At 35.7% G+C, this 15,559-nt stretch overlaps 1 protein-coding gene across 1 annotated transcript in view; it reads right to left on the bottom strand.

Annotated features, from left to right (window-relative positions):
- The window catches only part of TSHR (thyroid stimulating hormone receptor), a 176,925-nt gene that overhangs the window by 74,062 nt on the left and 87,304 nt on the right, over positions 1–15,559 (bottom strand). The window contains exon 2 of the mRNA XM_015454060.3: positions 1,412–1,483. Coding sequence (XP_015309546.1) covers positions 1,412–1,483 — 72 coding nt within the window. The remainder of the gene's footprint in view (positions 1–1,411; positions 1,484–15,559) is intronic.

Below are 15,559 nucleotides of genomic sequence, written 5' to 3'. Positions count from 1 at the left end.
TATCTGTTGAATGAATGAAGTAATGGCCAAGCTGCTAGGACATGCAAGTAGAGACACCAAATAGGCAGTTGTATAAGGTAGATGAGGGAAAAGGAAGAGCTAGAGAATTCGAGGTTTTTAGCTTATAGGATGCTAAAGTGGTGCTGTTAAAAGAGAAGAGACAGCTTGGGAGGAAGATGATGTGTTTATTTTGGATATGCTGGTTTTGAAGAGCCTGTGAGACATCAAAGTGGTAATGTTTGGAAATTAGCTGTATTAGGAAATAGTGCAGCCAAAGGAATGGGAGTGTTTACTCATGGAGAGTGGGGTATAGAGGAATTAGAACAAAATATACAAAGAAAGAGCTGGTAATTAAGTAGCTGGCAAAATTAAAATAGGAAGTCAGAAAAGGAGACTGAGGAAGAGTAGCTGGGTGAGACAAGAAGAGGAATGAAAGAGGAATATGAAGGAAAACAAAGAGGCAAGAATCTGAAAGAGGAAGGACTTGTTAGCAACATAAAAAACTGCAGAGATGTTCAATAGGATGGTCTCTCAGTCTCAGCACTGCTGACATTTTGGAATAGATAATTCTGTTATGGGGAATGTCCTATGAACTGTAGAATGTTTAGCAGTAACCTTCACTTTTACTCACTAGGTGCCAGTAGCAGCCCCGTCTCTACCAAAAATGCTAAATGCTTATAGGGGTAGAGTTGCCTGTGGTTGAGAACTACTGAAATGACAGAAACACTAACCAAATGGCCACGGAGTGAGTGCATTTAGCCAAAAACTGTACAGATTGCTTCTGGTTATATTATCTCGCATGCCTGAATTATCTGGATTGCCTGTCAAAATCAATTAAATGAAATAAAGATCTGCTTCATTTCATTCACTCTTTGTCCACCCAATATGGAAAATCCCTTTTCTCCTCACTCTAACGGGATAGCAATTCAATTTTTAAGGTTTAGAATTATTTTTAATTCTCTTTTAATGCGAGAGAGATTTGAAACCATTGGCTATGTTTATAATAAAATGTAAATATTTGTATTAGTAGTGAAAGAATTGGTGACTAGGACAGATGGATGTTTGTCTGTGTATATGTTTAGCTTATAAACTATGGGATGTTTATAGGAGAGATTTACAGCTAAGGTTTTGCCACATCCCAAGATATATTAAAATACATCGAGAATTATGAAATTCTCAAAACCAAATTAATCTAAATTTGATTTAGGTTTTAAAAAATCATATAGGAATTAGGGAGTGGAGATATAGCAAAATCAAATAAAAATTATGTACATAAAATTGTCATATACATTGAAAATGTAACTGCCATTGATTTATGCAAGTATAATAGTGAGTATTTTTCTTGATAGGACACATTTAGAGAATAACATATCACAAATGCAAACTTCTCTTTATATTAAAAAAAACTTACATTCTGGAAATATTGGGCAGACTAGAAAATGCGTGACTTGGAATGGTTCTCAGGCGAGTCTCAATAAGCTTCCTGTGAAAATAACAATCACACAATTAGAGTTTTAATCTTTGGGGCTTTCTAATAATTCACCTTAATTATAAAAACACATTATTAAAAAGCATGACAGTTTTTACATATGTTTCCTTACACATAATCAACAAAAAAAAAACTCAACAAACATACCAAAGAACCATACATATACATTTTTTCTCCCAATAAGAATTGAGTGTGAGATTCAGATGCAGAAAATAAATCATCAAACCTCATCTATGAATTAGCAGTAAACTAATATGTCTTGCCTCGCATCATACTTTATTTGTTAACTGAAGGGCAACATTTCTTGGGGGTCTTTTTATTAAATTGAAAAACGTGATTATTTTACCTTTTACTTTAGGTTTGGGGGTACATGTGCAAATTTTTATATAGGTAAACTCGTGTCACAGGGTTTTTTTTTGTAATGATTATTTCATCACCCAGGTATTAAGCCTAGTACCCAACAGTTACTTTTTTCTGCTCCTTTCCCTCCTCCCACCCTCTGCCTTCAAGTAGGCCCCAGTGTCTCTCTGTTCTCTTTTTGTCCGTGAGTTCGCATCATTTAGCTGTTACTTACAAGTGAGAATATGTGGTATTTGGTTTTCTGTTCCTCTGTCAGTTTGCTGAGGATAATGACCTCCAGCTCCATCCAAGTCCCTGCAAAGGACATAATCTTGTTCTTTTTTATGGCTGCATAATATTCCATGGTGCATATGTACCATGTTTTCTTTATCCAATCTGTCACTGATAGACATTTAGATTGATTCCATGTTTTTGCTATTGTGAAAAGTGCTGCAATGAACATTTGTGTGAACAACACAATATATTCATAAGTATATTAAGACTACTGAATTTATAACATGTACTTGTCAATGGAAATGTCTTCGAATGCTATCAGAATATACATAAAGTACATATTAAAAAGAATTAAATGCATGTTTTAAATCTTAAGGGTTAAAAATAGTGGCATGGTTACTCCCTTCTCGCACAAGTAAAAGTCTCCTCAATCATATCTTGATCTTATCATCTACGTGCTGCAGTCTGGAAATAACTGACTGGCAAGGAGCAAATTCTTCCTCAGAATCTTAAGACATCTTTGTTGGATTTGCACCTTAAAGGTGTGACTTTTCCTCCAGTTTGCTTTTTTGGAGACTCTTCAGAAGGTGGAGACTGTTCTCATTATACATAATGAAACACCTTCATGCATTCCAGTATGCCTCTCCACCTAGGCACTCCATTTTTTGAGTTATGCTCTTTACTATAGTTACTACTTGAGAATCTTGTATGGAAAACAGTGTGCATAGTGTATTAACTTGGCAAAAAGACAATGCCTTAAACACTACTCAGCTTCTCCATGTGTCTGTTTTTGCCATTTAATCACACTGGTAATCACACACCATCCAGTTAGTACCTCATTTATAGATATTAGAATAACATTGTGTATTTTTTCTTCTCTAAGCTGAGGTGTTACTTCTCAACAATCTATTTCCTTGGTCTATGCTTTCTTTGAATTATTCCTTTTTGCAACGATTAAAATATATCTGTAACTTGCCTAATCAAAGCATCAGCAAGACCAAATTAATTAGTAAAAGGACCTATTAAAATGGATGGAGGGAGGTGATGTGAATGACAAAAGAGTAAATCTTCAGCTCTTTCCAACCTCTGGTGTTTCGCCATGAAGCCCAATATTGCCTTAATATTATTTCAGAAATTCAGGTCCCATAAATTACTTGTTCTCCTTTGAAGGCCTCCTACTTATATTTCCTTCATTGAGTTATCCAGATTCTGAAGCTAAAAAGATATGAGAAGAACAAGTCATTCTACCAAAATCTCTGTGTAAAATTGGGCCATGCCAAAGGAAAACAAAAGATACACACCTGTTGAGTATCACCCAAGGCAACTGAGTTTAAGCTTAAAGATAGTCTTACTCATAGAGCTGTCATAAGGCAAATATTTTGTGGGCATATTTATGGTAAGATTTTAGGTAATATGGGTCTAAACTGTAACTTTCACTGACTAAAATTTTTTGAGTTTAGCCCGTGTTCAAAAGTAAATAATGTGTATAAAATTAAATACAAAACTAGAATAAGATTACAATGGTTTCTAAGAAATTGAACGACTCAATAAAGCAAATAATCCTATTAAAATGGGCAAATGATGTGGCTAGACACTTCTCAGAAGAAGACATATAAATGGCCAAGAGATATATTTAAAAATGCTCAACATCACTACTCAACAGGGAAATGCAAATTAAACCACAATGAGATATCACCCTGCACCTGTAAGAATGGCTATCATCAAAAAGGTGAATGCTAGCTAGTGTTGGCAAGGATGTAGAGAAAAGGGAACCTTCACACACTGTGTTGTGGAAATGTGAATTAGTACAACTATTTTGGAAAAAAGTATGAAGATTATTTAAAAAACTAGAAGTAGAAATACCATATGATCCAGCTATGCCACCCAAAGGAATAAAGATCAGTAAGCTGAAGAAGCGTCTGCACTCCACATTCACTGCAGTAGTATTCACAGTCGCCAAGACAAGGTAAATTTAAAGCTTTCTGGAAAAGAGTCATGATTCTAGATACCATTAAGAACATTTGTAATCCATGGGAGAAGGTCAACATTTCAACATTAACAGGAGTTTGGAGGAAGTTTATTCCAACTTCCATGGATAATCTTGAAGGGTTGAAAACTTCAGTGGAAGAAGTAACTACGGATGTGGTGAAAATAGCAAGAGAACTAGAATTAGAAGTAGAGCCTGAAATGTGACTGAATTGCTGCAAACTCATCATGAAACTTTATTCAATAAGGAGTTGCTTCTTATGAGTGAGCAAAGAAAGTGGTTTCTTGAAATGGAATCTAGTCTAGGTGAAGATGCTGTGAACATTGCTTAAATGACAACAAAGAAATTGAGAATATTACGTAAACTTAGTTGATAAAGGAGAAGCAGGGTTTGAGAAGATTGACTCCAATTTTGAAAGAAGTTCCACTGCATATAAAATGCTATGAAACAGCATTGCATGCCACAGAGAGATCTTAGCACTGGTAGACTACACCATGTGGTGTAAACATAATTTTATATGCACTGGAAAACAAAATAAAATTGTGCGACTTACTTTATTGCGATGGCTTGTAAAGGAACCCATAATATCTTCCAAATCTTTCAAAATTGAAAAAAGGGTGGTTTTTAAGTGTTCTCATCACAAAGAAATACGTAAGGTGGTGTATATGTTAATTAGCCTGATTTGATCATCCCACAATGTATACATGTATCACAATATCATGCTGTACCCCATAAATAAATAGAATTATTTGTCAATTAAAAATTAATAATTTTTAACAGAAAAAGTGCATTACTTTACTATTTTTATCTTTATAGGATTGTACCTACCACATGGAGTTGCTATGAAGATGTAATAAATTATTATTAGAAGCACTTATAACAATGTTAGGAACATAGTGAACACTAGATGTTTTAAACAAAAACATATAAATCAGTTCACCAATTTCTTGATGATGAGAAATACAACTGTCACATAGATCTGAATATTCGTGATGGTATGACCAATTTTTCTTTTCAGCAGACTATTTTAGGGAACCATGAAATATTCAGAAGTTTGCCTGAAGATCATGAAATCAATCAAAACAGGAGATGGACCCATTTTTTAAAATGTTCTCAGGCTAAGAGAGCATAGTATTGTTGTTTTACACAAGAAATGACCTTGCCTTAAGGTCTGAACGCTGATTTAAGTTTCCTTTCTCCTGGACATGGACTGGTTGGGAATTTCCAGAGTTCTCATCTCTGACTCCACTTTTCCTTTGCATTTATTGCTGATCAATCTCCTGCCTGATGGATGTTTTTTTCATATTGTAGAGTGTTATTCTGTTTCCCTTAAGAGATTTTATATGTCTTTATTATGATCCGTTGTGTGTTACTTTAAAAATTTACTTGATTTCATTTGTTTCTAAGTTCTTAGGGAGAATTATAGTGCACCTTCAATATTATTGGGAGTATTTTATTGTAAACTGTGTTACTCTGTTTTCATACTGCTTTGAAGAAATACCTGAGACTGGGTAATTGATTCACAGTTCTGCATGGCTTGGGGGGCCTCCGGAAATACAATCATGGCAGAAGGTGGCAGAAGGTGGCAGAAGGCGAAGGGCAAGCAAACACCTTCTTCATGGCAGCAGGAGAGAGAGAACAAAGGGTGAACTGCCAAATACTTTAAAAACCATCCGCTCCTGTGAGAACTCACTATCCTAATAACAGCATGGGGGAAACCGTCCCCATGATCCAATCACCTCACACCAGATCTCTCCTTTGACATGTGGGGATTACAATTCAAGGTGAGATTTGGGTAGGGACACAGAACCAAACCTAGCCTTGGACTGCCATTTAATACGTGTAGTGCTTTTACTTGGTATGTAAATAAAAGAAAAAAATTTAAATGTATCTCTTTGCTCTTCCTCACCCCTCACAGAACCATTTGGGCTTTGAGGAGCACTGTTTAATACCTATATGATTTTCAAACATTATTATTTTATGAATGAATAATCTGAAGAGAGGATGAGTGACTCAAATTCATTTAATAAAGTAATACTAGCCAATTTTCCTGCAAGCTTTTCATTATAAAGTACACATAGATATGGTATTCTAAAACTACATAGCCATAGATAGATTCCTTCCTTTGCTATGCAGTTGTGATCCAGAAGCATTTCAGGAACCAACACACATTTAGTAGACCACATATATTGAGTGCCTACCATGTTCCAGGCATTATGCAGAGTGCTGGGGTTGCTATGGTAAAGAGTCAAAGCTTCTGCCTGCCTGAAGCTGAGACCAATGTGGGAGCCAAACTTTGTTTTAAAATCTCACTTTAATAACTATATGCTATGAAGAAATAATACAAGACCTATGTGAGTACAGTGCATCCTCACTTAATGTCCTGGTTAGGTTCTTGGAAACTACAACTTTTAAGAAAATGATGTATAACAAAAACCAATTTTAAGACAGGATAATGGATATAAACAAGAGTTAAATTCCAATGGCATATTTCTGGTCACAAAAACATCACCAAACTTCTAAATAAAGACCAAAACACTTATACTATTAAACATTGAAATAAATGTGAACTATATATACATTTAAGAAAGAAAAATAAAAACAAGATAATTATTTACTCAATTTTCGGTGAATCAGAGAGTGAGGGCAATCCTAGTGGTGGTAGATTCAATCAAAGAATACACGTTTGCAAAATGAACATTGTCAGAAGCACCTCCTACCACCACGCAGTTCAGAAACAAACCACAAATACAGTGAGCTCACTAAGCACTTTCATACTGCATTGTTTATTGTATGATTATCACGTACTTAAAAAGTTTTTATTTTACAATAACTTGTATTTATTCATTCATTCATTTTCCAACCTGCTTAATTCCAGCTCAGGGTCACTGGTGGCCAGAGCCCATCCTGGCAACTTGGAACAAAGTAGGAACCAGCCTTTGACATCATTCTATTACAGGATACACTCGCACATATACGCCTGCACTCATCATTCTATTACAGGATACACTCGCACATATACCCCTGCACTCATCAGATTGAGACCATTTAGACATGCCAATGAACCTAGCATGCCCATCTTTGGGATGTGGAAGGAAACCGTATTAACAATAAAAGAAGAAAGCCCATTTAGATATAGGAAGAATGTGTGAACTTCCCACGGACAGTGATCCCGGCCAGGAATCAATGTTTCTTTTTTCATCAACATTATAACAAAATGACCTTACTGGAAGATCTGCTGTATATGAAAAGTCCCCTTGAAAAAACTGAATTCAGCTGAGACCTGAAGACTTCTGTTTATGACAGAGTCTAAAGGATATTACAACTTCAGTGAAGGAAGTAGGGTGATGAGTTGAAAGTCAGGGCTTTCTTAACCTCAACTGAAAAAGGGATAATAATATCCATCCTCCTCATTTATTGTTATGAAGAGAGAGCAAGGTAGATATAAAAGCGAACTATCTACTGCAAAGTCCTGAGTGAATGTCAGGAATTATAATATATGGGGTCTTAGCTACAATGTTGTCCATAAACATAGCAGGCATTCAGTTAATACTTCTACATAAAAGCCAATGAACAGGCCAGGCGCGGTGGCTCACACCTGTAATCCTAGCTCTTTGGGAGGCTGAGGCGGGTGGATCATGAGGTCAGGAGATCAAGCCCATCCTGGCTAACACGGTGAAACTTCAGGAGATCAAGCCCATCCTGGCTAACACGGTGAAACTTCATCTCTACTAAAAATACAAAAAATTAGCCCGGCACCTGTAGTCCCAGCTACTTGGGAGGCTGAGGCAGGAGAATGGCGCGAACCCGGGAGGCGGAGGTTGCAGTGAGCCGAGATGGCGCCACTGCACTCCAGCCTGGGCGACAGAGCGAGACTCTGTTTCAAAAAAAAAAAAAAAAAAAAAAAAAAGCCAATGAACAAACATATGTCATCTGTCCAGTGTTCTGGAAAGCAGCTGTCCTTACAATTGGCAATGTGGGCTTTGGCACAGGGTAACTGTTTTTCTTGGTTCTCACATGCCTTTTGGCAGTTCATAAATTCACCATCTATCATTAAAATTTCATAGTGTTGTCAGTGAATTTTATTCAAGGAGAAAAGACCTAATTGTCTTAAGGCATTTTCAACCCAGTCAGAACAATGGGCTAGACATTCAAAAATAGTATGTATGTATTTATCACCTATATATTCTACTCAGACACATGGAATACCATAGTCAAACATTTTGGGGGAGGGATGTGTGTGTGTGTGTGTGTGTGTGTGTGTGTGTGTCTGTGTGTGTGTGTGTATTTGCGCCAGTTGTTTGTGCTGTTGTTTAGGAGAAAAAAATAATTTTGTTTGAAAAATGGCCAAAGAGTGAGTTCTTCCCATTCTTAATTTGCATTTCAGGTGTCAACACTCTTGCATTAATTTTCCTTTCAGTATGTGTTTCAATTATTATACATTGATTTAAAACCACATATTTTCTACCCACCATGCCTGTTTCTTTCCTTCATTTATGTAGATCCAAATTTCTATTTTCTTTTTGTCTTGAAGAACTTCCTTTAATGTGTTTTGTTTTTAGTACAGGTCTGGTGGAAATGACTTTGCTCAACTTTTGCTTATCTGAGAAAGTATTTTTACTTTTAATATGGGAAGATACTTTTACTGGATATACCATTCTATGTAGGCAGGTTTTTTCCAATACTTTAATGATGTTATTCTGTTGTATTCCAGCCTGTGAAGTTTCTGACAATAAGCCTGTTCCCCTTTTAACCTTCATTCCTTTGTAGGTAATGTGTATTTTTTTAATCTGGCTACTTTTAAGATACTCTCTTTATCACTCATTTTCAGCAATTTGATTATGATATGTCCTGGTATCATTTTCTTTATATTTATTCTTCCTGAGATTCATAGAGAGGTTCTTGGATTTATGGGGTTAGAGTTTTTATCAAATTTGGAAAATATAAGATTATTGTTGCATTAAAATTTTTCTTTATTTTTTTTTCTCTCTCATTTCCTTCTGGAACTCCAATTATGTATAAGATAGATCACAAGATAGATCACTTGATATTGTCATGTGGATCATTGATGCACTCAATTTTTTCTGTTTTTTTATTTTTATTTTTTTCCTCTCTGGGCTTAATTTGGATAGTTTCTATTGCTAAGTCTTTAAGTTCTAATTTTTTCCTCTTCTGTAGTATTCAATGACATTAATCTCATCCAGTTTATTTTTCATTTTCTATATTTTTAATTTTAGAAGTTCCTTTTAGATCTTCTTTATGTCTTCTACTTTTCTCATTATGATTATGCATTCTTTTATTTTTTTGAGGTTGTTTAGAAGACTTATAATAGATGTTTTAATGTCATTTCTTGTTAATTACATCATCTTTGTCATTCTGGGTCTGCTGCTACTAACTCATTTTTCTCTTTGTTCTGGATCATATTCCCTGACTATGGAAGTAAAAACATGGTCACAAATTTCCCTCTTTGGGAATCTGGGCTGACTTTGATTATCTGCTTGATTATAGAATGTGGTAGAAGTGTGTTCTGAAATTTTGAGGTTACATTAGAGGAAGCCTTGCAGCTTTCATCTGAGTCTCTTGGAATACTCTCTCTACTTTTATATTTCACAGTAAATACGTAGCTATAGGTAACCAAAATACCCAGTATATGTCTGATATTATTTAGGTAGGAATTTTATATTTTTGTAATTACCCTGTGGGTTTCTAGCTTCCATAATTATTCAGTAAACGTGAAATTGATTTGAATTTATGTTTTCATTGAAACAGCAGTGATGACGAAAAAAAACCAAGTGGGAGGTGAATGATGAGAACACATGGACATGTGAGGGGGAATGATGTACACTGGGGCCTGTTGCAGGCCATGGAAGGGAGAGCATCAGGAAGAATAGCTAATGGATGCTGGACTTAATACCTAGCTGCTGACAGGTTGATAGGTGCAGCAAACCACCATGGCACCCATTTACCTATGTAACAAACCTGAACATTCTACACCTGTATCCCCAAATTTAAAATAAATAAAAATTCTTTCATTGAAGAAAAGCCCAGGATCAGATGGGTCTTTTCTTGTTAATTTTTTTCCTCTCTGGGCTTAATTTTGGATAGTTTATATTGCTAAGTGTTTAAGTTCTAATTTAATTCCCGTTCATCTTTTAACCTTCATTCCTTTGTATGTAATGTGTATTTTTTTAATCTGGCTCCTTTTTTTTTTTTTTTTTTTTTTTTTTTTTTTTTGAGACAGAGTCTCGCTGTGCAGCCCAGGCTGGAGTGCAGTGGCGCGATCTCGACCTCGGCTCACGGCAAGCTCCGCCTCCCGGGTTCACGCCATTCTCCTGCCTCAGCCTCCTGAGTAGCTGGAACTACAGGCACCTGCCACTGCGCCTGGCCAGTTTTTTTTTTGTATTTTTAGTAGAGACGGGGTTTCACCGTGGTCTCGATCTCCTGACCTCATGATCCGCCCGCCTCGGCCTCCCAAAGTGCTTTTAAGATACTCTCTTTATCACTCATTTTCAGCAATTTGATTATGATATATCCTGGTATCATTTTCTTTATATTTATTCTTTTTGAGATTCATCCAGAGGTTTTTGGATTTATGGGGTTAGAGTTTTTATCAAATTTGGAAAATACATGATTATTGTTGCATTAAAAATTTGTTTTAATTCTGCCAAATGTATAACAAACTAATACCGATCTTCCCGAAGTATTTTTAAAAATCGAAGAGGTGGCAATTATCCCTAATGCATTGTACAAGGCCAACATTACTCTGTTACCAAAATCAGACATGGACACAAGCCCAGTTCTTTTTTCATCTTTTAGCTCCCACTTATAAGTGTGAACGTGTGGTATTTGGTTTTCTGTTCCTGCATCAATTTGATGAGGATAATACCTTCCAACTGCATCCATGTCCCTGCAAATGATATGATCTCGTTCCTTTTTATGGCTGCATGGTATTCCATGGTGTATATGTACCATATTTTCTTTATTCAGTCTGTCATTGATGGGCATTTAGGTTGATTCCATGTCTTTGCTATTGTGAATAGTGCTGTAGTGAACATAACGTGTGCATATCTTTATAATAGAATGATTTGTACTATTTTGGGTATATGCTAAGTAATGGGATTGCTGGGTCAAATAGTGTTTCTGCCTCAACATCTTTGAGGAATCACCACACTATCTTCCACAATAGTTGAACTAACTTACACTCCCACCAACAGTGTATAGTATTCTTTTTTTTTCTCTGCAATCTCGCCAGCATCTGTTGCTTTTTGACTTTTTAGTAATTGCCATTCTGAACTGGTGTAAGATAGTATCTCATTGTGGGGTTGTTTTTTGAGACAGAGTCCAACTCTGTCGCCCAGGCTGGAGTGCAGTGGCGCCATCTCGGCTCACTGCAACCTCCTTCTCCCGGGTTCAAGCAATTCTCCTGCCTCAGCCTCCTGAGTAGCTGGGATTACAGGCATGTGCCACCACGCCCGGCTAATTTTTTGTATATTTAGTAGAGAAGGGGTTTCACCGTATTAGCCAGGATGGTCTTGATCTCCTGTCCTCATGATGGGCCCACCTCAGCCTCCCAAAGTGTTGGGATTACAGGCTGAGCCACTGTGCCCGGCCTCATTGTGGTTTTGATTTGGATTTTTCTAATCATCAGTGATATTGAGCCTTTTTCTTATGATTGTTGGCCCCATGTATGTCTTCTTTTATGAAGTGTCCATTCCTGTCCTTTGCCCACTTTTTAATGGGGTTGTTTGTTTTTTGTAAATTTAAGTTCCTTGTAGATTCTGGATATTAGACCTTTGTCAGATGAATAGATTCCAAAAATTTTCTCCCATTCTGTTGGTAGTCTATTCACTCTGATGATAGTTTCTTTTGCTGTGCAGAAGCTCTTTACTTTAATTAGATCCCATTTGTCAATTTTTGCTTTTGTTGTAATTGCTTTCGGTGTTTTTGTCATGAAATCTTTGCCTATGTGTACGTCCTGAATGGTATTGCCTAGATTTTCTTCTAGGATTTTTAGTTTGGGATTTTACATTTCGGTCTTTACTCCATCTTGAGTTAATTTTTGTGTATGGTGTAAGGAAGGGGTCCAGTTTCAATTTTTTGCATATGGCTAGCCAGGACTCTCAGCACCATTTATTAAATAGGGAATCATTTCTCCCTTGCTTGTTTTTGTCAAGTTTGTTGAAGATCAGATGGTTGTTAAGTGTGTGGTCTTATTTCCAAGTTCTTTTTTCTATTCCATTGGTCTACATGTCTGTTCTTGTCCCAGTACCATGCTATTTTCAGTAAAGTAGCCTCATAATGTAGTTTGAAATTGGGTAGTGTAATGCCTCCAGCTTTGTTCTTTTTGCTTAGGATTGTCGGCTATTTGGGCCCTGTTTGATTTAATATTAATTTTAAAATAGTTTTTACTAATTCTGTGTAGCATGTCAATGGTAGTTTAATGGGAATAGCACTGAATCTATAAATTACTCTGGGCAGTATGACCATTTTCACAATATTGATTCTTTCTATCCATAAGCATGGAATGTTTTTCCATTTGTTTGTGTCCTCTATGATTTCTTTGAGCAGTGGTTTGTAGTTGTCCTTGTAGAGACTTTACACCTCCCTGGTTAGGTGTATTCTTAGGTATTTTATTCTTTTGTAGCAGATATGAATGGGAGTTCATCCATGATTTGGCTCTCTGCTTGCCTGTTGTTTGTATCCAGGAATGCTAGTGATTTTTGAACATTGATTTTCTATCCTGAGAATTTGCTGAAATTGCTTATCAGCTTAAGAAGCTTTTTGGCTGAAACTATGGGGTTTTCTAGATATAGAATCATGCTATCTACAAAGATAATTTGACTTCCTCTCTTTGTATCTAAATACTCTTGCCTAATTGCTCTGGGTAGGACTTTAAGTATTATGTTGAATGAAAGTGTTGAAAGTGGGCAAGCAGCTTGTCTTGTTCCAGATCTTAGAGGAGAAGCTTTCAACTTCTCCTTGTTCAGTATGATGTTAGCTGTGGAATTATCATATTTGGCCTTTATTGTGTTAAGGTGTGTTCCTTCTATACCTAATTTGTTGAGAGATTTTATCCTGAAGGAATTTTAAATTTTATCAAATGCTTTTTTTTGCATCCATTTTGTCATTGATTCTATTAATGTGATGTATCATGCTTATTGATTTGCATATGATGAATCATCCTTCCATCTCTCAGTTGATCATGGTGAACTCTCTTTTTAATTCGCTGTTGAATTTGGTTTGCTTGTATTTTGTTGAGGATTTTTGCACCTATATTCATCAGGGAGATGGCCTGTAGTTTTCTTTCTTTGTTGTGCCCTTATCTTGTTTTTGTATCAAGGTAATGCTGGCCTCATAGAATGAATTTAGATGAATTATCTCCTCTTCAGCTTTTTGGAATACTTTCAAAAGAATTGGTATTAATTATTCTTTAAATATTCAGTAGAATTCAGCAATGAAGCCATCAGGTCCCATGCTTTTCCGTGATCAGAAATTTTTATTATGGATTGAATCTTGTTATTCATTATTGGTCTGTTCACATTTTCTATTATCAATTTTGGTAGGTTGTATGTGTCCAGGTTATATGTTATCCATTTCTTCTAGATTTTCTAATTTGTTGTTCATAATTGTCTCTTATGATTCTCTGTATTTCTGTGGTATCAGGTGTAATGTCTTCTTTTTAATCTCTGATTTTATTTATTTGTGTCTTATCTCTTTTTTCTTCGTCTAGCTAAAGGTTTCTCAATTTACTTTATCTTTTTAAAAATAATTCTTTGTTTCATTGATGTTTTGTATTTTTTAGTCTCTGTTTCACTTATTTCTGCTCTGATCTTTATTATTCCCTTCATTCTTAATTTTAAATTTAGCTTGTTCTCGTTTTTTCTTTCTTTAGTTCCTTGAGTTACAATGTCAGGTTGTTTATTTGATATCTTTCTATTTTTTTGATGTAGGCATTTATTGCTATAAACTTCCCTCTTAGAACGCTGTTGCTGTATCCCATAGATTGAGTGTGTTGTGTTTCCATTTTCATTTGTTTCAAGAAATTTTAAATTTTCATTTTAAATGTTTTGATTGGTCAATTGGTTGTTCCAGGAGCATGTTGTTTAATTTCCATGTATTTGTACAATTTCCAAAATTCTTCCTGTTATCAATTCCTTTTTTTTTATTATTATACTTTAAGTTCTAGGGTACATGTGCACAACGTGCAGGTTTGTTACATATGTATACTTGTGCCATGTTGGTGTGCTGCACTCATCAACTCGTGAGCACCCATCAACTCGTCATTTACATCAGGTATAACTCCCAATGCCATCCCTTCCCCCTCCCCACTCCTCATAATAGGCCCCGGTGTGTGATGTTCCCCTACCAGAGTCCAAGTCCTGTTATCAATTTCTAATTATATTCCATTGTGATCAGAAAAATAATATGTTTTTGATTTTTAAAAATTTGTTGAGACATGTTTTGCGGCCTAACATATAATCTATCCTGGAGAAAATTCAATGTACTTTTGAGAAAAATGTGTATTCTGTAGGTTGCTGGTGGGTGAAATGTTCTGCAAATGTCTGTTAGGTCCATTTGGTCTAGAGAGCAGTACAATCCAGTGGGTTTTTTTTTGCTGATTTTCTGTTTGGATGATCTATCTATTGCTGAAAGTAGGGTGTTGAAGTCTCCTACTATTATTCTATTGCAGTCTGTATCACTCTTTAGATGCTTTATATATGCTCCAGTGTTGGGTGCATATCTATTTAGAATTGTTATAATTGGTTGCTAATTGACCCCTTTATTACAGATTTACCTTTTTTGTCTCCCCTTTCAATTTTTGACTTATCTGTTATCTAAGTATAGCTACTCTTGTAGTCTTTTGGTTTCCATTTGCATTGAATATCATTTTTCATCCCTTTGCTTTCAGTCTATGTGTGTCCTTATACGTAAAGTAAATCTTTTGTGGGTAACATATAGTTGAGTTTTGTTTTCTACCCATTTGGCCACTCTATATCTTTTAATTGGAAAATTTAATTCATTTACATTCAAGGTTATTACTGATAGGTAAGAACTTACTCTTGACATTTTGTTAAATTATTTTCTGGTTGTTTTGTATTTCCTTTGTTCCTTTTTCCCTCTCTTATAGTTTACCTGTGTGGTTTGGTGATTTTTTTTTTTTGTAGTGATAATCTTTGATTTTTTTGTCCTTTTCATTGTGTATCTGCTGTAATTTTTTTTTTTTTTTGTGGTTACCGTGGGGCTTACATTTTAAAAACTGTGTAGTTATAATAGACAATTTAAGTGATAATAACTTAACTTTGGCTGCATACAAATATTCTAGACTTACTTTCTACCCCTCAAATTTGTTTATTTTTTATTTTTAAATTTTTTTTTTTTGCGACAGAGTCTTGCTTTTTTACCCAGGCTAGAGTGCAATGGTGCAATCTTGGCTCATTGCAACCTCCACCTCCCAGGTTCAAGCAATTCTCCTGCCTCAGCCTCCTGAATACTTGGGACTGCCGGCACGC

Source organism: Macaca fascicularis, chromosome 7 (genome assembly GCF_037993035.2).
Source record: "Macaca fascicularis isolate 582-1 chromosome 7, T2T-MFA8v1.1".
Taxonomy (NCBI): domain Eukaryota; kingdom Metazoa; phylum Chordata; class Mammalia; order Primates; family Cercopithecidae; genus Macaca; species Macaca fascicularis.
The sequence above is the reverse complement of the archived record's forward strand: the minus strand, read 5'-3'. Positions and strand labels throughout refer to the sequence as shown.